General features: G+C 38.3%; 1 protein-coding gene across 1 annotated transcript in view; it reads right to left on the reverse strand.

Moving 5' to 3' along the window:
• Nucleotides 1-689: 689 nt before the first annotated feature.
• Nucleotides 690-25,295, reverse strand: part of DOK7 (docking protein 7) — a 71,524-nt gene continuing 46,918 nt past the window's right edge. Inside the window, exons 7-11 of the mRNA XM_067297193.1 lie at nucleotides 17,742-17,784; nucleotides 8,654-8,719; nucleotides 7,513-7,584; nucleotides 2,935-3,087; nucleotides 690-1,272 (exon numbers count right to left, since the gene is read on the reverse strand). Of these exons, the coding sequence (XP_067153294.1) occupies nucleotides 1,136-1,272; nucleotides 2,935-3,087; nucleotides 7,513-7,584; nucleotides 8,654-8,719; nucleotides 17,742-17,784 (471 nt within the window). The 3' untranslated portion in view covers nucleotides 690-1,135. The remainder of the gene's footprint in view (nucleotides 1,273-2,934; nucleotides 3,088-7,512; nucleotides 7,585-8,653; nucleotides 8,720-17,741; nucleotides 17,785-25,295) is intronic.

Raw genomic sequence — 25,295 nt, forward strand, 5'->3', positions numbered from 1 at the left:
AGCAGAGAATTATTCAACACAAGTTTCAGTTGCAAGTTGGACGATCTGATTTTGATGCTGGTTTCCATTATAAGGTATAGTTTTGGAGATACAAATGAAGGGCTTGTTTTTCAAAAGTCACTGGGTTTTTTTGAGTACCTTAATTTTAAGATATTCAATATGAGAAACCTGAGACCTGATTTTGAAAACAATAGGTCTGTTCAACTCCAGGAAAAGCTGGTAAGAATTACAGGTACTCAGCAACTATGATATCAAAGCCTAAAGTGTCTAAAACAGGGTTTTCAAAAAGAAGCACCCCAAATAGCCCTTCAAATGACTTGAAAATTTTTGCCTCAGATATCTCTGATTTATACACATAATTAAACACCGTGTGTGTGTGTGTTTACATGCATGTCTGTATATAAATACACGCACCCCTGACACTGCAGCTCTTCTAGATCAGAGCAATTTTAGTCAAAGGTACAGAACTCTTGGCGAGTTTTAAAACTGAATTACCCACAGGTAAAGTTAAGCATGTCCATAAAAGAGCATAAAAATTGAACAAAATTGTGCCTGCCAAAAAAAAAAAACAAAAAAAAACAGGCACTGAATTTTCTTGCTTTTGTAATTAAGAGCCCATTAATATATTAATAAAAGTTTTAAATATTTTATACATTCAGATATATACATATATTTTATCAGAGCAGTCTGTGCTTACATACAAAACATACATATGCATGCACACAGACACATGCATACATACACCACATACACACACTCACATCATCTTATCTGCACACATCCAAATTCTTTATCTTTAAAGAAAATGCTTCAGTTTAATAACCACTAGATTTGGTTTCAGATTCTTCCAGAATTTTAGAACTATAGAAAAAGTTAATTTACATCTATTGTATATGAAAAAATAATCTGGACTTTACAACCAAATTAAAAAAAAAGAAGAAAAAAAATACACACACACACACCCCTCATGCTACCAGCTTTCCAATTAGGAATCAAGATATTGGAATGAATCTGGTATAAATACAATAAACAATGGTAGCTTTTGTATGAGCATATTTTTAACAATAAATGTTCATCTTTTGAAAGTTAAATTAGTACCAATTTACAGTGAGCAAAAAGTTCTTTCCCAGACAGGTCACTGCTGAGCCCCTTTCTTCTTCTGCTCCAGCTCCTGCAAGCGTTCCTCCCGGCACTGGGCATGCTGCGTTCCCACTTTGTGGGCTGTCTCTGTGGCCGCAATGTCAATCTGCGCATATCTGGATGATCCACTCCCTGAAACAACATAAAAACATGTAACAGGCTATATCCCTCAGGCGTTCCTGGGCAAAACTGACCCGGGGTTACGCCATTAAGACTCTTCTTCCACAGATTTCCTATATGATATTAATTTGGTCTTAAAAATAGATCTATAAACGGAATAAGATGATTACCTGTCAGCACACATTAAATCCACAGTTAAAAAACCTCAAAAGCTTTGTTATCTACATATGTTAGGCATCTAATTTTCCTCAGAAAGTGTGTGCCTGAATCGCTTGCATTTCTGTCCCAGGTTTGAAACTGCACCCATATTCGTCCCAGTAAAAGACAAAACTGAACTCAACTCTCCCACTTCTGGGGCACACCTCTCATCAGTTAGCTCTTATACAGTAAATGAACAACACCTAATATTTGAAAAGAAAACAATGCTGGCATGGCAGCACTGACAGGGATTCTTCTTAGTCTGGATTAGTGATATTCTGTGAACATTCACCAGATCAACCATCTGCAGCCTCAGGCACCAAGATGTTTAGTCCAATAAATAGTGATAAGGTAGATAAAAGCAGCTCGCTAATGAAGAGCAGAACAGCTCTCTGAATGCACAGACTCTGGAGGCTCGGAAAACTTTAGTATGAAAAAATAAAGTATTTATGGTAATTAGAGGCATCTTCAAAGCTATAGAAGTTGAGCAGGGTTTGAAGGTTGACATTTAGGAAAGTTTATGTCAGTTTATGGAATTGCCTGGTTCACTGTCTTTAAAATGAAGTCATTACCACTTTCGTATCTCAACAGGATGTTGTACAGAGAACTTTAATGAAGTCTGGGAGAAACTTAGAATTAATTCAACAAAGCCAAATAAACATCCAAAAAAAACAAAGGGAAAAGTGTTAGCATTTCAAAGCTGTAAATTTGCTAAAATTAAAAGTAAAAACCATCAAAATTAAAACACCCATAGCTGAAAACTATATAGGGAAAACCTATCAATACCAAGTGTGAAGAATTAAATGTCAAATCCTGATTAGGAGCTTTCTGGAAGGAGCACCACACCTCTAAGTGACAATACATGGTACTATAATGCATGTTTAAGTGGTAATTCTCCATGTTAAGCTTTAGAAGTAAAATACCCAGAACCAGATGAAAGAATAAAAAAACAAAACAAAACCAAATATTTCTGCTGGCTTCATCTCTGCAGCACTTTCACACACCCTTATGGAAAGCAAATAGAAGAACACTATGTTCTGTTCTTAAGCATTTGCTGCATGGCTACAGTCAGCATCTCCAGGAGCAAGCCCTGCTCCCCTGCACCTACAGCCCTGTTTCCAAAGACAGGCAAGGAAAATTAGGCAAGCTTCTAGTCCTAGTACATATGATGAAAACCTTGAAAACATGAGCAAATTACTGTCTGTCAAACTCTACAGACTCAGAAATGTTCACTTTAGAAGTAGTTCATATACAATGCACCTGTCAGAAGGATGCAACATCTTATAGAACCTCATTAGTCAAAAATCTTTCCAAAAGAGTTGACAATTATGAGAATTGCCTCGCTTATGTAGTAAGGTAGAACTCCTCTATTAGCAGAAGGTCATGGATAGATGAGAAAAAAGGATTCCCCATGCCACTTGCACCTCTGTATTATTGCCTCCTTCGTTGTTTAAATAATATTGTAGACTTTCTTACCTCTTATGCTTGTGCTAGGTTCTTGAAGTTCCAGTTCCATGTAATGAAGTTGTTTTTTGGATGTAGGACTGACAGGAATATTAACATAGGTGGCTGTCTCACTGTGGGGTCGATCTGATGCAGGGACGTCAGCTGAATAACCTACTGCACCTTCTAAAACAAGTAATGTTATTATAGACATTGTTTGCAATGACCAGTGATCCATTTCATAAAAAAGCACTGTTTCATCAAATATTCTGAAAGCAAACATTCAGCAGTAACAACTCAGCTTGCCAGATAGTATATCCTCAGTCCAGGTGAGACATGAGAAGAGTAAGGCTTCTACAGTAAAGATCCTCAAAGACAGACTAAGCAAGAATCTGTGCAGAAGACCACAGACCACAGCCTGGGATCTCATCCTGCTGTGAAAGAAAGCAAATGTTATGCAGAAGTTTTCAGACAGAAGTACTGCATAGAACATAACACTTCCCAAGGCTTTCAACCCTAACGCAGTATTAGTAAAGCCTTATGGGTAGCAATCTGTCTTAGGAAGACATGGACAATTATATCATGCATAGGAGACCAACCAAAATTACTAGCGGTCTAGAAACTATGCGCTAAGAAAAGGGATTGAAGAACTGTGTAAATAAGGGGAAGGCACGCTTGAGGAGACAATGCTGACAGTCTCCCTGCACCAATTTGAAGAAGATAGGAACAATGTCTAGTGGGGACAGACAGTAACAAAAGACTTAAAACGCAGGACAGTAACAAAGGACTTAAATTGCAGAAAAGAAGTAGATTAGACAGTGGGAGAACCTGGCTAATAGTAAAGACCGTAAGAACACTAGAGGAAACCCCACAGAGGTGGAAGAATTTCTGCATCTAAAAATATCTAGGAAAAAGCTAGACTAACAGGAAGCTAGACTATCAGGAAACATTTTTCTATGAAGTGGTTCTGACTAAAAGGAGATTTTTTTTGCCTGTTCAATGACTTCTCAAGACTTCTTCCAGTCCTACTTTCAATTATTCTAACCTTGCCTGGAGTGAAACTAAAATGGAAGATACAAGGACAATGTTCCTTTCCTTGGCCAACCAGGCACTTCAGCTTTCAACCCCTTCCTGACATCAGGCACCTACACCTAGTTTTTCAAACTATGAATACCAAGAGAAAGAAACCTCCCAGAATGACCCAGGCTATCAGAAAGCAAATACAAACATGTATTCTATCTGTGCTCCGGCAGGGATGTGAGTTACATCCTCATTGCCTGACTCACTAGGCTAGTAACCGGTCTGAGGCTGATCTCCTTCTATTAGTCCTGCTGGAGCTTTTTCCCTTAAAACGCTGACTGGGCCACTGCTTGAGTTTATGGCTCCGTGGCTGCAACATTCTCGCAAGACATGGTTAACTTAAAAATTATAGTTCAAATCAGCACAGAAAGGTGCCAAATTGAAATCTGACATGCTACATGCAAATACCCCTCATCACCAGAATTCAAATATGCACCATTTCTCCCATCAGCTGTCCTTTGTGCGAGTTGTACCCAACTCAAAGCACTTTACAGGACAAAATGGAAAGCCTATTTTGAGAATACTGCTTCAGGATCTCCAGAGTTTGCATGAAGAAGACTGGGCAGCTTCTTTGCTCCTCAAAAGCCACAGTACTCACTAGGTTTTGCTTTTGCTCAGCAGTGTACGTTTAGGTAGGCAATGAAAGAAGTCAGGGGCCTAGGGAGCAGGGATCCTGAGCACATCAGTGATTCTTCCACAGTGCAATCACATGCTAAAGACGCAGCCAGATGCATAGCCCTGAGTATCCTAAGAAGTCATCATTTAAGTAACTACAGAGCAAGTTACTGCTGTTGGCTCCTACTTCAGTTAGTGCCAGGAGGAATGCTCTGTAGCCTGCAGGGGATCAGCAAGTACTCAGTACTAAAATGCTTCTGTCAAATGAGTTCACAGGGAAGACAGGCTTTGACTGTTATTGCCTCGATGCCATCATTAATTTTTAATTCATTTTCTTTTTACACAAAGTTTGTTAAATATAAAAAATAGATTAGATTAGCACCACTGACCTGGTGCAAATGCATTGCTATTGCATTTTATTGCAACACATTTCCCATCTTCCTTCTTTAAGGTTTGTCTTTGGCAATAGCCTGGGTGCTGGAGGAGGAGAGGGTGTTTTGTTTTTAACATTTTAGTCCCTAATCAAAGCTAGCTTTCTCTAGAACCAGAACAAAATAATCCCGCAATTATACATTTACATGTATCTGAGTAAGTTGATGGAAAAATAGTTATCATAGGCATGCAGTAGACTCAGAGCCACAGGCACTGGCTGTCATCACTTGAGAAAAGCACACTACTGAACAAGAGGTAATAAGATGCCTCTGTGTGGTTGATCAGCTGTTAGGAAGGGAAGAATCTTGCTCAAAGTATGCCATGACTTTCATTTGGAAAGTCCATCTCTAATAGAAATGTAAAATCCAATACCAGATAAGGAAATCTAAATCGCTCCTGCATATTTCTCTGAACTGCTCGAATGACAGTTTCTGAGCACTAAGAACTGCAGAGAGAGCACCTTAGGACCATCAGTTAATTCAATTTGGGACTGAAGAGTGCAAGAGAAAAATGGTATCACATTCAGTGTCTTCCTCTCCCTGAAGTTCTCCCATTCAGTCCTTCCTTGCCCCCCCAGAAACCCCACCTCTAAACTTCATTTGTTCCCATTCCCTTTTCAGCCCAGTCAGACACTGTCTGGAAGCAAATGGAGAGGCAAGAAGGTGGCCAAGGCTATTTACAGCACAGAAGAGAATGACTTCTTATATCCAACCAACAGCAGCTGTGAATGACCATTAAAGGGAATCTTTTCTTCTTCTTAGCCTGTATTATAAACAGCAGAGATGGCTCCTACGCAGTCGAGCCACAGTAAGAGTTGTCAGAGACTGAAGCAGGTTCCAGGATATCGGAATCTCGCCAGACTTAAGCTATTTAAATCAAAGGAGCCTCTGCTGTGCAGTCCACAATTTTCAAAGGCTTGAAAGTCAGTCATTTTCTTTGACAGACTTTCATTAAGACGACAATGGAACAACCATGAAGTAACCCACCATTTTCCTGACTGTCACACTTCAAGTCATTGTTCCAAGGCAAGGTGTTGGGGAGGGGGGGGACGGGTCATCAAGTATTCAAGCAAGAGAAATCACTTTATCTTTAAACATGGTTTACAGAAATTGCTAAATTATTCTGGATTCTGAAGGAATTTGACCTGACCGTGCCAAAAGGAAACTGGCAGAACCATAGCATGGAAAACCTGCATTCCAAACAGTTAAAGTTGTTAGCAACTGACAGTGTTAGGACTGACACAGAGCCATGAATAGTCATGAAAGAGAGGATAATTTGGGGGGGTCTCTCTATACACTGTTAAAGTGATGTACAAGGAGTTTGAGTGAAGTCTCCTCAAAGCTACCTGGCACGAAAACAAGCAAACTACAGAACTAAATAGTTGAGAGGTTTCCAAAAGCTGAATGTAATACCTCATCCAGACTACCCAAGGGATTTTCCTGAGAAGCATATATGGAGAACAGTCTATTAATTGGTGGAGCTTTGCGCAAGAGAGGCAAAAGAAGCACACAGAACAAAAAAAAAAAAACAGGCAAAAAAAAAAAAATCAAATATTCCTGCTATAACTTGACCCAAAGGAAAAAACAAATCAAGGATGAAGTTGGGCAAACTGTAATGGTAGCAAAGGAACAATCTCCTGTTGTTTAGTCTGCGCTGTTTTAACAGAAGCTAGGCTTTGTAAACATAGAAATACTTTGCTTTTCATTTTTCCTCCTAATAAAAAACTCAGACTATAAAACCTGGCTTATGCGATATTTATTTGAAGAGAGATATTTATCTGAAGAGCAGAAGACAGCCAAAAGCTCCTGCTTAGAAAACAGGGAGCACAGCGCCATGGACAAGGGCAATGCTTTTGGCAGTACTTTCTGGATGAACTGAGGCTAGAAGATGGGGATTTAGAGGACCAGGATTTGAGATTATCATGGAGGGTGAATTTGCGACAAAAACAGATTGAAATGTACAGTTATAACATGGAGACATTGTGAAAGAATTGGCAGAATATGATGACTGCCTGGGGAAAAAAGGAAGAAAGAAAAAACAGTTAAAATCTGTAACATCAGAAAAGTAAAACAGAAAATACGGTGGCATTCAAGAGTGAAAAAGAACAGAAAAGATAGCATGGTGGGAAAGGAAGAAGAGAGTGATGTTTGATACTGGAGCTTCAGCCTTTCTTTTAGTAAATAGTTTTCACATTTCAGACCCTATGTAAGCACCATCCTCGGACATCTGCAATACAAACAAGTAACTCAGAAAATAAAACAACCAACACCATAAACAGAGCCCCAAAACGTGTGTGTTTGTGTGTGCACACCTGTGTGGGTGCGTGCACATGTGTGTGTGCACACATGTAAAGCTAACATGTTCACAAGCCAACACCTGAAAAATTAATATTCGGAAGAGATACACAACATACGGGAAGAAAGAGAAAAAAACAGAAAATACTAATGTCTTCTGCTACAACTGGTTGCAAAGATCTTTACTCACCAGATTCCTCAGGGCTAGTAGGAGTTCCAGGTTCTGCAGAAAGTGTCAGCATCTCATAACCACCTTTAGGACCTAGAATACAGAAACACCGTCAATGGTTTTGGACTTAATAAATTGCACAACGAAAACAAAGCATATGATTTTCTGTTTTTGACTTCTAACCTTTGAATCTAAATAATACTGAAAAAAACTCAGAAGTGACAAACAATGGCTAGCATTTACTTTTCTGAGGTGGTGATCTGAGTATTTTCTGATGAGTTCAACAGCACGGAAATAAGCGCTAGGGCATTTTTCCAGGTATACACACTGAAGGCCATTGAAGTCAATTGTGTGCCTTGCTATATGTGGATGTGGGAGCAAAGCTGTCTTGAATGCATGAATCAGGGAGAAGTGCGTGGGTGATCTTGGGAGCATCTGGAAGACTCTTGTTAAAATTCCACCTCCAGCATGATGGATAACTTCTCCATTTCTGACAAAGCCCTGTAGAAAGTGCTTAAACTAGCCCTTCCAAAGACAACGTTGCTTTGCAAGTGCAAATCATCATCATCTTCACAAGAAACCAGACTGCACAAGATCACTGATGCTTCCAGAGCACTAAGCTGGAAAAAGATGCCCAGCTTCCCTCATGACCTCAAACTGCACTTGAGTTCAGACAAGGCAAGTTAAAAAGCTATGCTCATAGTATTGACATGCTGGGATTAGCTTTGGGCTACAAACACAATTTTATCTGCTTACTTGCAGGTGTTGGTGTTTTTCTTCCATTATCACGAAATATCTTTAAATGGGAAGGGTTTTTTTCCCCACATCTCATTGCTAGGATACAGGATTTCTCATGGCCTGAGGTGATTTTTTTTTTTTTTTTTTAGTGGGTGCCCTTTGTTAAAGTGCTGGCAGTATTTTACTGCTGTGAATAAGATTACTGCCTATGTAATGACACTTATCTCATCTGTCACTGCCTCTTCTAAACTTATCCCATCTGTCAATGCCTTTCTAACAAAACCCTGCAAAGCAAAAAAAAAAACACCAAAGAAATACATGTGTCTTACAATAGGGAATCAATCATATATTATTTTTAACATTTTAAATTTAAATTAAGTTAAACTTATGTGCACACACATACCTCCTAACCACTTATACCTACCAGCTTGCAGAGTGTGCCCTTTATGCACTTTCAGAGATCCAGAAGCTGCCATGACAGAAGAAGCACCTGTTTTCAAGGAGAGATATTCACATTAATTCTAAATTCCTGTTGCTATTATTAGATATCTGCTGTGCCTCAACATTCTTAGTAAATGTTTCTGAAACACCACAAAAATTCTGGTAAGAATTTTAAGTTGCTGTTCTTCATTCAAGCAACATTCCTTTTTTTCTTTTTCTTTTTTTCCCCTCAAATCTTTATCCTGAGGTTGTGCCATTATAGTCTAATTTTGCTGATGTCTGTCTTTTGGAAGAGAAGATGCCCTCTATAAACCTTGGAGATACAACCTGTCTGTGCTCAGTAGCACCTTACTTGGAGGGACAGTCTTCTTGAACTGAGGAGTAAAATGGCAGTGGAAAACTCAGAGTAAGGAGTTGCCTCTGCAGTCCATAAAGTAGCTTTGGTTTGAGCTAACCACAATTTTTAAAGCTGTCACTAAAATCTCATCAGACTGGATCCAAAAACTATTAAAGTTAATGGAAAGAACCGTATCACAATTCCAGCTGTCCACCGTCCAGTTTTTGGCATGAATACGTAACAATCCATGACAGGGTGAAGGGTAGGGGAAGGATGCAGCTCCAGCAGGGTCTGAATGCAGGTCATGGCCGGCTCTTGTGAAATACCGTTCCAAGCGTTACGGCCAGGACAGCCTTCCCGAGGGCACGGCAGACAGTACAGTCAGCCTCCTTTCCCCAGCCCTGTTCAGATCAGCGTGAATCTGCCCTAACTACAGGATTAGATATGGGAGCTTGAGGTGACAAGAGTTAGCAAAGCAATTCAGAGCATCCACAAACATTCAGAACAGTACACGTGTAGGGTGGTTTGCTCACATACATACGTCCCTACTTCATTTTACCAGCAAACTGATCGGCATCATACCTACCTATTCAGTGAGCATTATCCCTATCCAACCATGAGTTTCTTGCCTCCACTGTTCTTGCTGCGGGCACCTTAATCACGATGACTGCCATTTACTTCCTAACACGAGTAATTTCAAGGAAGCTTCTTGTCCAAGGAAATTGTACTTAACTAAGGTAGGAGACTGTGGTTATGAGTAACCCTGCCACTAGTGACAGGGTGGCTGTGCCATGTGCTGCTGGGTGTTTGGGATCACGTACAGAATTAACACTCGTCTAAACTGATGAATCGTCCCTGAACAGGCAGGACCCTTTTCTGCAACTTGTTTTTAAAATAGCATCCAAACCCAACACAGCTTATACTCTATCCCTGAAGAAATTCTGTAATATAAATAGCAGTCTCAAACACCTAAGAAATCTACATTACCTATGAATCTAAAGAAAACAATAATTTCTTGATTTGTTTCTTATTTCTGGTATAAATAACTAAAATATATAACTAAAATATATATTCATATAATATAATTTCTAATTCTAATAATTTACATGCTTAAAAAATTATTCCTATACTTTTATAAAATAAATCTGAGTAATAAACAGAGGTGATACCACTTAATGAGAAATGTGGATTAAGAGTAGTAAATAGGTATTTCAGAAGCACACGACTGAAGTAAAATCTTTAGTTCTGCAGTATTTGTGTATTCAGAAAGTATATCCAGTGTATTCCAAGGCTACAACAAAAATTTTAAAGCATATGTATTCAGGAACTGATTTGGTATGTTAACACAAGATCAGACTGTAGAACCTTTACATATCCTGGTGAGAACTTAACCAGTAAAAACACTTGGAAATTTTGTGTTTAATGAGACTGCTGACGTAAATAAATGCAAAAATAGGACAAATAAAGCATGCATGCTCTCTATTAGGGGATTTACTTATATTCTCACCCTATCTGGTTTCCCTTTTTACCTTCTCAGAGCATCCTGTCCCTGCATTATTAAGAGTACCAGAATGCGCTTTGTGCAGGTGAAAGTTTTACCTTGCTTTCAGGAGAAGATGACAGCTTTAGGCTAATTGCAGCCTAATCACAAACTAAGTGTTCTTCCCCTCTTCCCCCCACCACCCAAAAAAACCCCTGGTGTTATTCTGTAGAAATCATTCTGCAAGGAAGGTGGATTTTTAAACAATATTTTCAGGATCTGTGAAAAGTACACAAGAGAGGAAAGGAAAGTTAAAACAATAAAATATTCAAATCCATCTATAGTCAAGCTGAAGTTTTTCCCATTTGGGGCTGGTTTAAAAGAACCATATTAATGCTTCAGGATTTGACCTGTTGCATTTTTCTCATGTTCAAATTTGGTGACTAACAAATATTTACATAGTCAAATCTCATGGAATTTTCTTTAAGCTTTGAACTGCCTTGTATAAACACATGTCAATAGAGATCGGCCCAGATGTTTTCTTCCTTCTTCTTTATAGTTACCATATATATTGGCTTGTTTATCATTTAAGAATCCTAGAATAACTCTTGAAGCAACGGAAAGAGCCAATTAGTAAGAAAATTTTCCGAACGTACAAAGCATCTGGTAGGAGACAGACGCTCCCTTCCTCACTGCTTTTGTCTTCCAAGGTATTAAGAATTAATTTTTCCACTTTCCAGTGCCATCCTGTTCAGTGTGGCTGACTCTCTCAAGTCTTTGCTAAAACTGAGCAGTTCAGCTGGAAAGTTATTTCCATTCTACTTTCCTCAATGTGCAAGAGGAAGATGATATGCAAAATGTGACAAAGTGAAAGTATGCCGTCTCCTCCCAGAATATTTTGTATTCCTACCTATGATTAGAATTCAGACATCTGATGTAGATAGAACAAAAGCAACTGCTATTTGAATTTTTTTTTTTTTTTTAAACATCATAGTCACTTCTTTATGCCCACTCTTGAAGAATAAGTGCAAATTACAGCACACGTGCCACAAGAAAAAGCCATGGGGGGAAAAAAAAGAAGTAACAGATATGAGAGAAGCTGGAATACGTGTCCTAAACAGAGCCCAGCTGGTGACATTTTCATATCCTGTCACTTATTATTGTGTGACCAGTCAGGAGACGCATGCAATACATACCCTGTGTATGCTAAGTGCTCACTTCCTACTGCCCAGCCTCTTCTTTGCCTCTACAGCTTAGGGCAAAGTTTGAAGGCCCGGACTACTGGATCTTCTGACAAGGAGTCAGGACAGAAGAAAACACTGTGCTCCAAGATAAAGTCCTGCTTCTTATTAAATTACAAATATCTCTATCATGAGGTACCTTGATCCACTCAGCCAATCAGCTTATCTCCTTTGAAAAGAGATACCTTGCTTAAAAGGGCATCCAAAGCCTAGAGCTACTGCTTTACAGGAGAAAGATTGCAAACACGCCACTTTTTTTTTTTTTTTTTTCCTGTAAATGTAATAAAAGACTTTCTGGTGCTATACAATTCACTTCTAAAGTTTTCCTGATTTTGTTATTCTTCTGTTTTCAAAGTGATTTCATATATTTTATGCTATACAAATAGCATTATCCGCAATACATAAAAGTTGAGAGGGATGTGTAAAAAATGCTTATTTGCTCTACAGATTTTACCATGTTCAAAAATGCTTCCTGTCTAACTAGCAACTTCAGAAGTAGTAGAACCACTCCTAATCAGAAATGCATTCAAGCACATTGACTGTTCAAATATTGCTCCAAAAAAATCATGGAGGACCTAACCACCTGTAACTATTATTCATCTTCCCATGCTGTAGGGCCACTACAGCCCAACCTTCCATCCTTAAAAATGCAAAACTGTTAGGCTAGAATCATTATCATTTTTTGTGCCAAGGATCTCATTGAGTGTTTTTTGAAAACTATACTTTCAGAGTTGCACTAGATACTTTTGTTCCAAAAGTCCTAATGAACCCAAGTCAGGACCTGTGCAGGCCAAGAATGAAGGTCACAATGAAGGTTCCTTAATAGAGGAGGGGGAAAAAAAAATCCCAAGCCAAAATAATCACTATGTTGGCAAATAGGGTTTCTCATCTCTGTTATCTAGAAGGTTGGGATAAATAATCTCCCCAGATTTCAGTGTCAGAGAAGGCATGGGGAAGCAGATCAGGAATCGAAACAAGCATCACCATGGCATGGACTCACTTTCTGCCTCGCACAAAACAGGAAACAGGAACCTGCTGGACCTACATAGCCCTGATGAAGAAGCAGCAGCATTTGAATCATTCACTAGTGGCTGGTTTCACAGCAAAGATTTTTTTCTTACCAGGCTCCCAGTAATTCAGATATGCACTAAGACCAAGGTTTAGCTTGTAAATGCAGTGCATGTTTTAATCGGCTTACCTAAACCACTTTTGCTGAGCTCCTATTTTTCTTCTCCTACAGGAATTATTTTAAGTGCACTTCTAAAATAAAGCACAGTCAAGAAAGAGCATGTCATATTATGGCAGGGTTTTATTAATCAATTTCCCATTATAATAATATTGTTCTATTAAAATGTTCAGCTCTATGACGTATGACATCGTTATGGTGGCCACTGTTCAGCACACAGGCCTTTGCTGGCTCGATAAAAGCACCATAGTGTACTTTGTCTTCCTTCATCTGAAAAACTAATAACATATAAAATTGGATGACCCATTAAATTATTTTCAACGTAAAGAACAACAGCCAACACAGTACAGGCCAGATTCTTCTTTCTCACTGATCTAAATTAATTCCTTAAAGCTTATTCCTAAGCTTGGAATAGGAGCATCAGGCTGAATAGATTTGCAAAAAAATAATAATAATAATTAAAAAACAAGAGTAAAAAAGAAAGCCTAAGCTGCCAGACAGCTGAGCTCATTTTCAGTACCCATTGTCTCTGTTATATACTTAATTTTATTCTTTTCTTCATTTCTCCCTTCCTTGGCTCCCTACCTACCTAAGAAAAATTTAATGGAGATACTGTGTTCCTAGTCACCATCTTGACATTTTAGCTGAATTCCAATCCACAGCATTGTTTTATGTTTGTTCCCTAATACAGCCTCTCTGAACATTTCCAGTCAAGCATTGTGTAAGTCTTGTATTACAAGCAAAGAGGTTACCAGATAGCAAGACAGTCTGTTGCAATGCTGATGAATTTGCTCATTTATGATATGGAAAAAATGAAATTGCACAGACAGAAAAGAATTCAAGAGTCACAAAACTTATCAATATTCCAGTACACTGCTTCCAAGGGTGAGGGAAAAGATTTTTTTTTTTTTTGCTTATTTTCCAATTCAGCTATTGATTTTTGCATTGCCAGAGCCTGCAGCACTGAAGTACAGGGAGGTCATGAATGGAGATGGGAGTCAAATTCAGACCTCCCACTACAGTGATTTAACTTGGGTGTTGAAATGCCTGAGGCTGGGTCTGGCTCCTGGGAATGCCCGAGCACTCTGACTCCTCGTAGTTAATGGGAAGGGACAGGTGCTTCCAAAAAAATGGTTCAGAGAGCCTGCATGAAATGCCTTCTCCAGGGATTGTAAAGGGAACCTAAGCACTTCTGCAAACCCACTCCAGCTCCGAATTTGGTTTCTCTAAATAGGAGTCTATGGCTTCGCAGGAGTCTTGGGTTTCCAACTGCTCGGTTCACTTGGAAGGGTTGGCAACTAAGGACAGAACGAGTGGGCTTCCCCTCCCCCCCCCCCAAGACAGTCTAGTGGTTTAAACATCATCAGTGAAACAGGGGATATAGGGCTGAGATCTCCTCAACTGAGGAAGTCCAAATATTTTGAAGGAGAGCGTGAAAGTATTGTAAGTAAGGGAACTTCCTGTCTAAGCTGCTGCAATGAGCTGGAAAGCAGCACAAGATTTAAGTAATAGGCCTAAATTACAGCAAGAAAGATTAAAGTTAACTATTTGGAAATACAGCCTAAATGTAAGAATAGCAAAGCACTTTGGATGGTTTTGGTGGCTAAAGGATTCTCCATCATTGCAGAACACGCTAAACAAAGGACTATTGGAGACATGCACTTAAGTACATCCTAATCTTGGGCAGAGGCATGAACTAAACAACCCCTTGAGCCCTGCTTTCTCTACAGCCCTGTGATTTATAGTACCAGAAAGAAGATAATCAAGACAACCACCAGCTCTTCATCTTACTCTTCTGTGAAGGAAAGTGCTGGGTTCTGGTTCCAGCTCTCAACACTGAATGGGTACCTCATTCATGACCCCTTAATTCAAAACCCATAAGCTGCTCCTGAAACAGGAATTCACATACATATCTCTGAATTTGCATCCACTAGTTCAGGCTACAAAATTTCTTAAGCATTCATGGCAAACTATGTATAGGCCCCATAAGAACAACTTAGTCCAAAGTGTGCTAAGTCTAGGTGCCTCTTGAATCCAGCAACCTCCGATAAAAGGCAATCTGAATCACTCTCTTGAACCCAAGTTTCTATCACAGTTTTTTAAGGTCCATAATGATCACAAATACAACTTATTAATTATACTTTAGAGCAGGCACATTTATATCACATAACTCCAACGCATCCCTTACCTTGATCTCTGTTAAAAAGCTATAGTAACTATCAGAATACTTTACTCCTGCAAATGCAAGCAATCTAATTCAGTTTCTTTTTCTAATCAAGCTTTACAAAGTTATTTATAATAAAAGTAACAAAATAATTTAGATATAATTAAATTATTTACCCTGGTTTGGGTAAATCTTTTTTTTCCCCTTTAGTAAAACAATTCAAAAATGGCATTTAAATAAGTTATTTAAGTTTATTGCCATTTTTATGAACTATTTTCAGCTTGGCATTAGACTTGAGACAAACTTCTTTGAAGTTGCTCAGTCTGTTCTGTTGCTCAGTATATGTAACCAAAGCTAGAAGGAGAATATCATCACCTACAGTCACCACCAATAAACGGAGAAACATTGAAACAATTGATTCTGATTCTGTAACTCCATTTGGTGATACAGAACTGAGGCATTCAAGAGCAAAAATACCGTACAGAATGTGTGGGCATCTGTAGCACTAAGAGTTTGCATTTGTATATTGTATTTGAATGAAAAAATTCAATTCTTTGTGAACAAAGAAACGTGCATGTGACTAAGTGGACCGGTACACTCACAAGCAAGGCAACTTTATCGAGTCACTGTACAATCAGGCAGATGTTAATGTAGAAATATCTTGCCATGTACCTGTGCGAGACAGGTTTTGAAAGTAGCTACCTCAGATCAGTACTCTCCTATGTTATCTTGAACAACGAATAAAAAAGCATAGTAGATAAATGAAGAAAAGTTCTAATGGCGTTCTTTAAGTGCAGTAGAGCTGTCTGAATTACTGTTTGGTACCAACGGACTTTCAGCATGTGGCTTGGATTAAAGATAGTGAAAGCAAGAAATACAAATATGACAGCATTATGTTCAAAGCATTGCAACACCAAGTTCAATTCAATTATACTTGAAATGACCACAAATACAAAAGACAATACTTTAAAATGAAATATCTGCAGATAATAAATATGAGACATTACTGAATCAGAGAAAAGCTGGTTGCTTTTGTACTCTGGGAAAACAGTATAGTATTTAAGAATAAAGTTCTACAAGTATATAATGAGACTATTTAAGATAAGACAAAGATTGCACAAAGAAGGCTAACTTAGAGTCACTAGCTCCAAAGGCTGCATCTGCCTAAATCATTACATATTTATTCCAAAATGTGTTGGTTTTTTTTCTTAGGCAATATTTTCCCATTGTACAACATTTAAAAATCACCCAGATTTCTCCAGTATTTTATCTTCCCTTTCTGTGGATCCAAAAATCTGTCCTGTATTTCTGCACTTCCAGTCTGCTTAATGGCAGATTTTATCATGATAACTAACTCCTTCATCAGCATGAATAGTCCAAGATTAAGTTTTTGTCAGGTATTATTTGCATCAACAATTAATTTATCACTGAAATTAATGCAGAGACAATATCCTAACCACCACAGGCAGCTATAGACCCATGTTCCCCTGTATTTACACACACTTCCATCATACAAAGCCCTCTGCTTTACTCTGGTTGATTAGAGCACTAGAAACCTGAGTTCTGAAAGGAAAGATAAAATTAGAAGTAATGATCCAATTTGTGCTTCTACTTGCACCTTTGCAAATCTAGAGTAATTTCACTGACTGGAATGGAATAACTAGGAACAAAATTTGCTAGATGCTTCTGGATTTTCCCCTGCTAACACAAAGGAATAGAATTATTCATGACTTCCAAAAAAACCTCCTTATCCTAGGAATCTAACTCAATTCACTCATACAAGCATCAGGCAGCTATACTTCTTTATGTATTTGTCAAGAGGTTTAAAAGTAATAAAGAAACATAAGCGAAACCAGTTGTCTTATGTCTATCAGAAGCAGGAAACCAGATAAAATTAGTGGATCCACTGAATTATCAAAGAAGCAATGGAGCAGTTAAGGAACATACAGATGCTTGAGATGCTAAATGACATTTTTGCACCGATTTCTCAAAGGAGTAAGATGAACACAGTACACAAACCCCAGCATACTCAAAGAACTATGAAAAGTTGTCTTTGAGGTGAAGTGATGATACAACAGGTGCTAGAACAACTTGGCTAAATAGAGAACTCCAGATGACTAAGACATTTTACTGATATTTACTGTACAGATTTACAGTGCAAAGATAGGCAACATGTTACTTGTGCCTAAACCGTCTTTGCAGGCCAGATACTCAGCTTCCTTCCTTTACTGATTTTGTCTGTCAATCAGTAGTTACACTGACATGTGCGAAGCAGCTCCAGGTTGTATCAAGTAAGGCTCTAACCCGTGTTCATGTGTTATTTAGAAACCTGGGCCTACACACTAAACTTACAAACCAAGTTTACGCTGGGTGCTAATATAGCCTAAAAGAACACTTTCTTGACCTTTGACTATGTCAGCAGAAAAAGCACTAAGTAGCTTTATATGAAAACTAACAACTTTGGGCCTCTAGACAATAAAAGGGAGGAGCAAACATAGTAACCCTTGCAATCAAAGATTCTACAGTCGTAACAAGAATAACTAGAGGATGCTTCTTTAGTCTGCAGTCTTTAGTCCTACTCCCATCAATCTGCTGTTTCTCTCATCACAAGTTTTTACTTAAGTGTTATTATTTAACAAAGCAAATAACTAAATAGCTCCTACCTGGTATAGCTGGTAAGACTCCAGACTGTAAAACTGCTGTTCCCTAAAGAAAACAGAAAATTTTAGAATGAAAAATCTCTTCACAAGACACAGAAATTTTACAAAGTATAGGAAAAATGGCAGACAAATCACTTGACAAAAAAGGCTTAGCCTGTGTTTTAAAAACCAGAACAGGAGCAAAGCAACACGGGAAGGTGTGCAGAACATGCATATTTAAGTTGTAAATCCTTAGTTTACCTTAGTAAAGGCTACCTAACTTTGCTTTGGTTGTTTTGCAACAACTGTAGCAGGCACAGCAAAGCTTAGCACTATTGAATCAGTCCTGAATTATACTGCAAAGGGCAACAAAATTCACATTCAGAGGCAGCTGATACCAAGATGGGGTAACAGGATTAAAGTATGTAAGTATCTGCTTGGAATGGTAGGTGCTGTGAGCAGCCAGGAGCCTGGTGGCTCATGACTCAGCTCCATAAAACCAACACATCATATGCTAGAGCTCAGACTGACTTTAGACTGCTGACAAATCCCACCTGTAACTTCAGGGTCTTTCTGGAAAAGCTTTGTACCATCTCATCTGCTTCAGGTTGCTCATGTCATGGTGGTATGGTGGCAGCTGGGACACACCAAAGCAGTTGGGCACGGAGCACCAGCGCTAACTCGCATTTGACAGTAAGTGTGTTCCAAAGTATGTGTGCAGGGCAGGCTTCTCCCCAAGTAAATTATCTATATCATTCAAAGTTAACCTGGATGATACTCTGACAGGCAGCATATTTGATTTCCAGCCAGAATCAAGGCTGCTCCTGCACTACAACATCACAGTGGGCTATGAAGTCAGTCTGCTCTATGCTACTGAACACCACCCTCCCAAAGAGATCTCTCTTCTTTCTGTGATCTGGGCAAGAAAAGAATTCTTCACCATCATTCATTCTTTTCAATTAATAAATGCATCTTCTGGGCTTTGAAGTGGAAAAACACTATACATCTGTTAGAGCTGAGCAGCAACACTGCAAAATTCCAAATCAATAATATTTTGTTTTATATTAACACCTGACAGTAATTTTCTTATTCTAAATGCAAGACTTGCTTGTAGTCTTAGATACTGCTCTGCTTGCTCCACTTTCTTATGAAGTGATAGCTTTTTAGAAGCACTCAGGACTCTACATACACTACTCATCTTCTACTCTATACAGGCACTGTGTTAACTTGCCCCAACATTTTTTAGCAAAAAATAAAATATATTTACTTAGTACCCTGCAGAAATTCAAAACATATAAATTCCTGCACAAGATTTTCACAAGGCAAACATACCAAGATGCAAAGTTTATTATATAATGCACAGTTTAACTCAGAACAAGGCAACACTGAACAATAAGATGGATGGGGGGGGGGGGGAAAAAATGTACAGGAATTAATTCTCCCCAAGACAAATCTAACTACTGAAACACCCAGTCATCATGTTTTCTGGGAAATGATCCATCTGACTACTTTCAAGTGCTGGTGCTTACTGATGCAAAATCAGAGCTTATTTTCTTCATAGTATACTGGTAACTTTCAACTTGTATTTGTTTACTACTTCCAAATCTTTTTTCTAAGCTGCCTTCCACTTTTCAGAGGTTAAAAATGTGAATTCAAGAAGAAAAAAAAAAAAAAAGAATTAGCAACTAGGTAAAACCTCAGTTAAGTGGAAAGACTCTCACTGGCTTTGATGGAAGTTGTAATGAACTGGAAAAAGATGAGAAAAGAATATACTGACTCTGTTTCAGACAATAAAATATACACTAAAAGAGCTTAATCAAACCTTTAAGTTTTAGAAAAGGCCAGTATTGAAATGTGCAACACAAAACAACCTTGAACACGGAAAAGAACACTAGGGACAAGACGTTCTTGCCCAATCCTACTGCAGACACGCCATCTACAGCCTCAATATTTACTTGCGCATTCATGCTAGCTGTACTTTTTTTTTAGCATATCAGACGTTGAATTTAAGCAACTGTTTACAGTTCATCTCTGAAACAAAAAAAGCACTATTTCAGAAAATTGTGTGTCCTATTATTAAACTGTAATGGATGATATTTGTTTCTATAGTTACTGTATGCCACCACAGAAGTTGCTGCTTTCAATGGGGAATGTGCATAGGCATCTGCATAGGTAACATGCAGAGGACTTTGGAGTCCACCGTGAGGAATACTCCATTTATTTAGGAAACCTAATATTTTTCCATTACAATAGAATTTATGACAATTTTTGGCATCTATTGTTTATAGCAGAGTTGAAAAATGTTTTTTCTCTACCAGCAAGATTTTATTAAGGGTTTGCTAATACATAATATCAAAAAAAAAAAAAAAATCCCAGATTTTGAATGTGTCTCTGGATATAAAGTGGATTACACCATCCTGAAAGCAGCACCTACTAGTTTAGTTAATGGACTAAAAATGGCAGACTGCAGTGCTGAAATGCATAAAATTCAAATCTTGCTAATGATAAAGGATTTCATATCTTTTTGGCAACTTTTTTTGCTTAAAAAAAAAAAAAAAAACGTTTTAGTAACTTGCAAGATGGGGGAAACTGTATGCTATTTAGTTTCCAAAGTCAATCAAAAGTTATTTGGGGGAAAAATAAAACCCTTTATCTTCCTCTCTGTTCTTTTACCTCTAGATTCATTAATCTGCACAGCCTTACTGTCATTCACAGCATGGACTCCCTGCATGAAAGCAGACAACAACCCCGAAAAATATTTAAATTTTTTTTTCCCCATAAATGCATTGCATATCAGAATAACCTAAATTACGGTACAAACATGAATAGCAATAGAGGACAGAAAGCAGAAGACCTGAAAGGAGACCGAAAGCCCTTTGAATAAAGAATGGCATTTTGATCATTTGTTTATACATAACCTCCCAGAGCAGGGTCCTCTTTCATCACCACACATCTTATGCAAAATAGCATTGGCTCCTACTTACTAAATAGCTCAATTCACCATGAAAATTCACATTAGAGCTACTTGCTTTACTTGCAAATTAAGGTTTGCTATTTTTCCCTCCTCTCAAAATTGCACAAGTATAGCACTTTAGCAAGAAAGAGCAAGATTAAAAAGCCAGAAATACTGAACCGTTAACAATACTTCAGTTGCAGAAACTTTTGGGGAGTGGGGGAGACATGCTGCTTAACATGAGTTAAAAATCAATCAGAGAGGCGTTCCGACCTCTGAATGTGACAGCAGAGCTTAAACCATCATTATCCTTCTATACTGAGCATCGTATTTGATATGGAAATAACTGAGAACTAAAGAGATGACATTTGTTAACATATGTACAGTTTGTTCCAAAATGGAGTTTTATTTCATGACTGGAACTCCTAGTCACTCTTACAAAATAAATTCTAAATAGTTTTTCATAAAAATGCACAGATTGGGTAGGTAAGAAAATTGTTAAAGGCTGGATTGATGATATCAAAAATATATACTTCCAAAGTCATCATTAAAAGATTAGATTAGATTTGCAAAAGAAAGATGCAAAGAGGCAAACAGATCACAGAATCACAGAATGGTTGAGGTTGCAAGGGACCTCTGGAGATCATCTAGTCCAACCAGATGTGTGAAATTAGATGGGATATGGTACACACTGATAAAATATCAGTGGAATTATAGTGAATGGATGGAAGACATCAAATAACTAGGAGAATCAGATATGATTAGATTAAAAAAAAGTCAGGGATAATAAAATAAAACAAGTCTTTTATTATGAGATGATTCTCCAGACTATAAAATTATTGTCATTTTCATTCCAAGATAGTACATTCTATTCCACAACTATGGGGCTTCCTGCCATAATAAGAGAGAAATTTCACTAACTCACAGGAGCTACTACTAAGGCAGCTGAATAGAAAGAATGGGATCAGAGACTCGCAAGCTACCTTTTTTATTCTACATAACTAAGACAAAATATGTTTTTGTCTGTAGGAGAACGTTTTAAAATTATTATGGCATAATGTACAAATGTAAATGCATGGTTTTCAGATGCAAAATATAATACAAATCTCAAACTACCATACAACTAGGCCAGAGAAGAAAATTACTCAGATAATATGCCTTTGTTTTGCCTGGTGTGACATTTGGACAATAATTAGCAACACATATATCTCCAATTCCAACAAATCTACTATTATTCATAAAATAATTTAAGTAAAATATCCTTTCTAATGTAGATTCCTTTATCTGTGACCCAAGAGCTGAGTAATGAAATATGTGATGCATGGACTTACTTCAAACAATCTCACCATTAAACACCCCCAGTAAGCAGATATGCGCCACTTGTATATCACACATCATGAACTGCATGTCCAGGGCTATTTTAACTCTGGTAGTGATCTGGCTGCTGTCAGATGACATTCATTTTTGATGTTCTGCTTACAAATATCTTGGGTAGGGCTCAATGATATATGTTAGGAGAATCCACTAGTTTGATACGCTGGATCGTTATTCACAGATTAGCTCTGTTGCCCTAACCAGATAAACAGAACCTAAGCTTTGGCATGTATTTCTGTGTGTGCAAATAACCATCACTGTACATAAATCCTTTTTACAATCAAAGAAGATTTTTGTCTTGTGAGTACTGGTAGCAATATCTTCCTCTTTTTCTTTAAAAAAAATATAAATCCATTTGATCACCTCAAATACCATGAAACATATGATTTACCAGATCCGTCTTCAGTTTAAAGAATTACCAGTCACATATGCAGTCATATATATATATATGTGTGTGTATGCGTGTGCGTGCATGTGTGTGTATATGTATGTGTGTGTGTGTGTGTGTGTGTATATTTTTTATGTATATATATATATATATATATGGCAATATACCTTTCTCTATATACTGAAATGACCTTCATGGGCTACATACCCAATCCTGCTCTGCTGCTGAGAATGGGAGCTTTAGTCTTTGGACACAAGATGCAGCCCCAAAGTGCAGATCTTCCTGTCTAAGCTCTACAACAAAGAGCAAAGAAAATGTTCCACACAATTTCCTCCTGTTGGAAGAATTTTTGCCAGATGCATACCGACAGAGGCATCACAACCATTTTGTAAGCCCATCTCTGTAGTGTAAAAAGGAGCCAGGAACTTGCGAGTCAGATGGACAGAGCAGGGGAAAAAAGGAATATTTGCTCTTCCGACTAATCCTTCCCAGTACTGGCTTTAAGGGCAGAAACTGAGAGCTGTTCTAAATAAAACATGTATTTTCAAAGAACCAAAACATTTTTGTTTCATATTTTTTAAACATGGCCAATTACAAAAGAGGAAACCACACTTCCAAGAAAAAGCAGATCAGCTTCTGTAGATTGTAATGCTGAGCTGGGCTCCATCATAGCTGGCAAGAGGAATGAAATGCCATTTGCCTGATAACTGTCAACATTTCAGACACACCTCATCAGCCACAGCTTATGTCATTCCCTGTGTGTATCTTTGGAAAGAAAGCTTTTCTTTCAGCTTGTTTAAGTTTGACAGCTTTTTATAGCTCCATTATTCGGAACCGAGTAAGAGCCTAGCTGTACAGATTTTAGGCACCAGTTGCTTTAGTCTCAGCTTTTCCCTAGTCCGGATCATCAGACTAGAAGAAAGGCTCAAAACAAATGAGAGGGTCCCGACTTCTTGTTGTGAAAGAGGAATTCATATTCAACAGTGATAGAAGCAACTATTTGCATTGTGAGATTTCTACCCTACACTTACAAAAATATACACATAAATGAAGCAAATAGACTGCAACATTGGTCAGCTGCTCCATTTACAGGAAGAATATGATCTAGATTTGCACCACCACCTTTTTGTAAAGCCATTATGCAGTATCAAGATGATGCAAAAAGTCCAGTTACCCAATAGAAAACCATCAAAATCGTGGCTCAGAATCCTGAGGATGGTCCCTGAAAAGTGGAAAACTTGAAGCAGACTTCTCTAACAACGAACAATCACTCTCATGCCTGCTGCATACAGCTGATGACCCTTGGTCAGCATCGTTTCACTGCTTCACGGAGTTTGTACACGGAGGGAGTTAGCAGGCAATAGTTATGAAGGATATATTTTGTGCCTAGAAGTGGCACCAACAGTCCTACGGTGATATACTGCTGGTGTCCTCAAGCCCAGACTCAGCTGTAGCAATCCACACTAGGAAAAGGAACCACAAAAATAACCATGACATATGCTGAATTCAAAATGCCAGGATGTTACTGAAAGTAACAGGCTCTCAGGAGATGCTCTTGAAGAGTTTCTGCAATCATAACTTCAGTCAAACATAATGCTTTTAAATATCGCATCTTGTTTGAATTAAATCCAAACTGTTAGGATTATCTTAAGGGATCTGCAACCAACAAGATGGACCTGTGTTTCTGTCAACAGTATCTTGAACTGTGAGCAATTCACAAAGGAGCAAAGGATACAATCAGAAATCCTAAAAAAAGATCCTGAGTTAGCATAGCAAAAATGGAAAAGTCTAAATTGCTTTTAGAAAACGGGAAAAATAAAGTCCTCAACATGCCCAAAGTTCTGCAAAGCTCAGATATTTCAGCAAAAAAACAGTCCCTTGTGAAACTGGCAGTTAAGGTACTTCTGTCCAGAGGATCAAAAACTATGACTTATTCTTGGAGCAAACCACCCGTAAAGTTTAAAGCTGGAATGGCTAGGCTGCCACAGAAAAAAAAAGTTCCCACGAAAGGTCAACAAATACGGACACATGAAGTAACCTTTAAAGGTCAGCCGCTTTGATGGGCTGTTTCACAATGCCTAGCAGTTGATCAGGTTTTAAACAAAATTACAAAAATTACGAAATTAGTAAAATCTAGACTCCTTCATGACAACTCCAAATGAAACAGAAACTCCTGTCCAAGGCAGGCTTCAGATGCAGGGCTCCAATTTCAGCCATGAACTTCTGATTACTCAGCTTCATCTGTTGCAAGCCAACTGCCGACTTACAGAAAGATTGCTGAAGTCAGTTCAGAAACATCTCAGTTTGCTCAGCCAAACCCAAACATCAGCTATTTTCTGAAGCAGTGAAGTTGATGATTTTAGTGGCACTGGCAACCAGCTCTTTGTCACTTTAAAATATACCTCCTAAAACTAGTGGGATAATCACAGTTCAACTAACCTACAGGCTATAGGTGTTGCTTAAACAAAAAAAAGATGAAAAACAAATGAAGACTATTGGTTAGTTCTAGTCCAGATTAGTATACATTTTTTTCTATGTTTTACAGAGGAATGCTTAAATTAGGACCTGGAAGTCCTATTCCACTCAAAGGCTTTTGTTGAGAGGGGCCTTTTTGCTTCTTGCCGTGGGCTTCCCAGCTGCCTGCTGGGAGGTAGTGCCTCAGTCCAGTGCATGACCATTGGTATCACACTGCAGCAGGGAAAACAACACGCTTGAAATCACTGCTTCCCTCTATCATCCTCTGAAACTGTTTGCTCAAGAGGGAGAAAGAATAGTTGGGCTGAGCCCTCTGCCACAGCTACCACAAAAGTCAGTACACAGCTCCAGCTGCCCAGCCTCCACCCCGAGATAAAAGCCACCTCCA

The sequence above is a fragment of the Apteryx mantelli genome, chromosome 5 (genome assembly GCF_036417845.1).
Source record: "Apteryx mantelli isolate bAptMan1 chromosome 5, bAptMan1.hap1, whole genome shotgun sequence".
Classification (NCBI taxonomy): Eukaryota; Metazoa; Chordata; class Aves; order Apterygiformes; family Apterygidae; genus Apteryx; species Apteryx mantelli.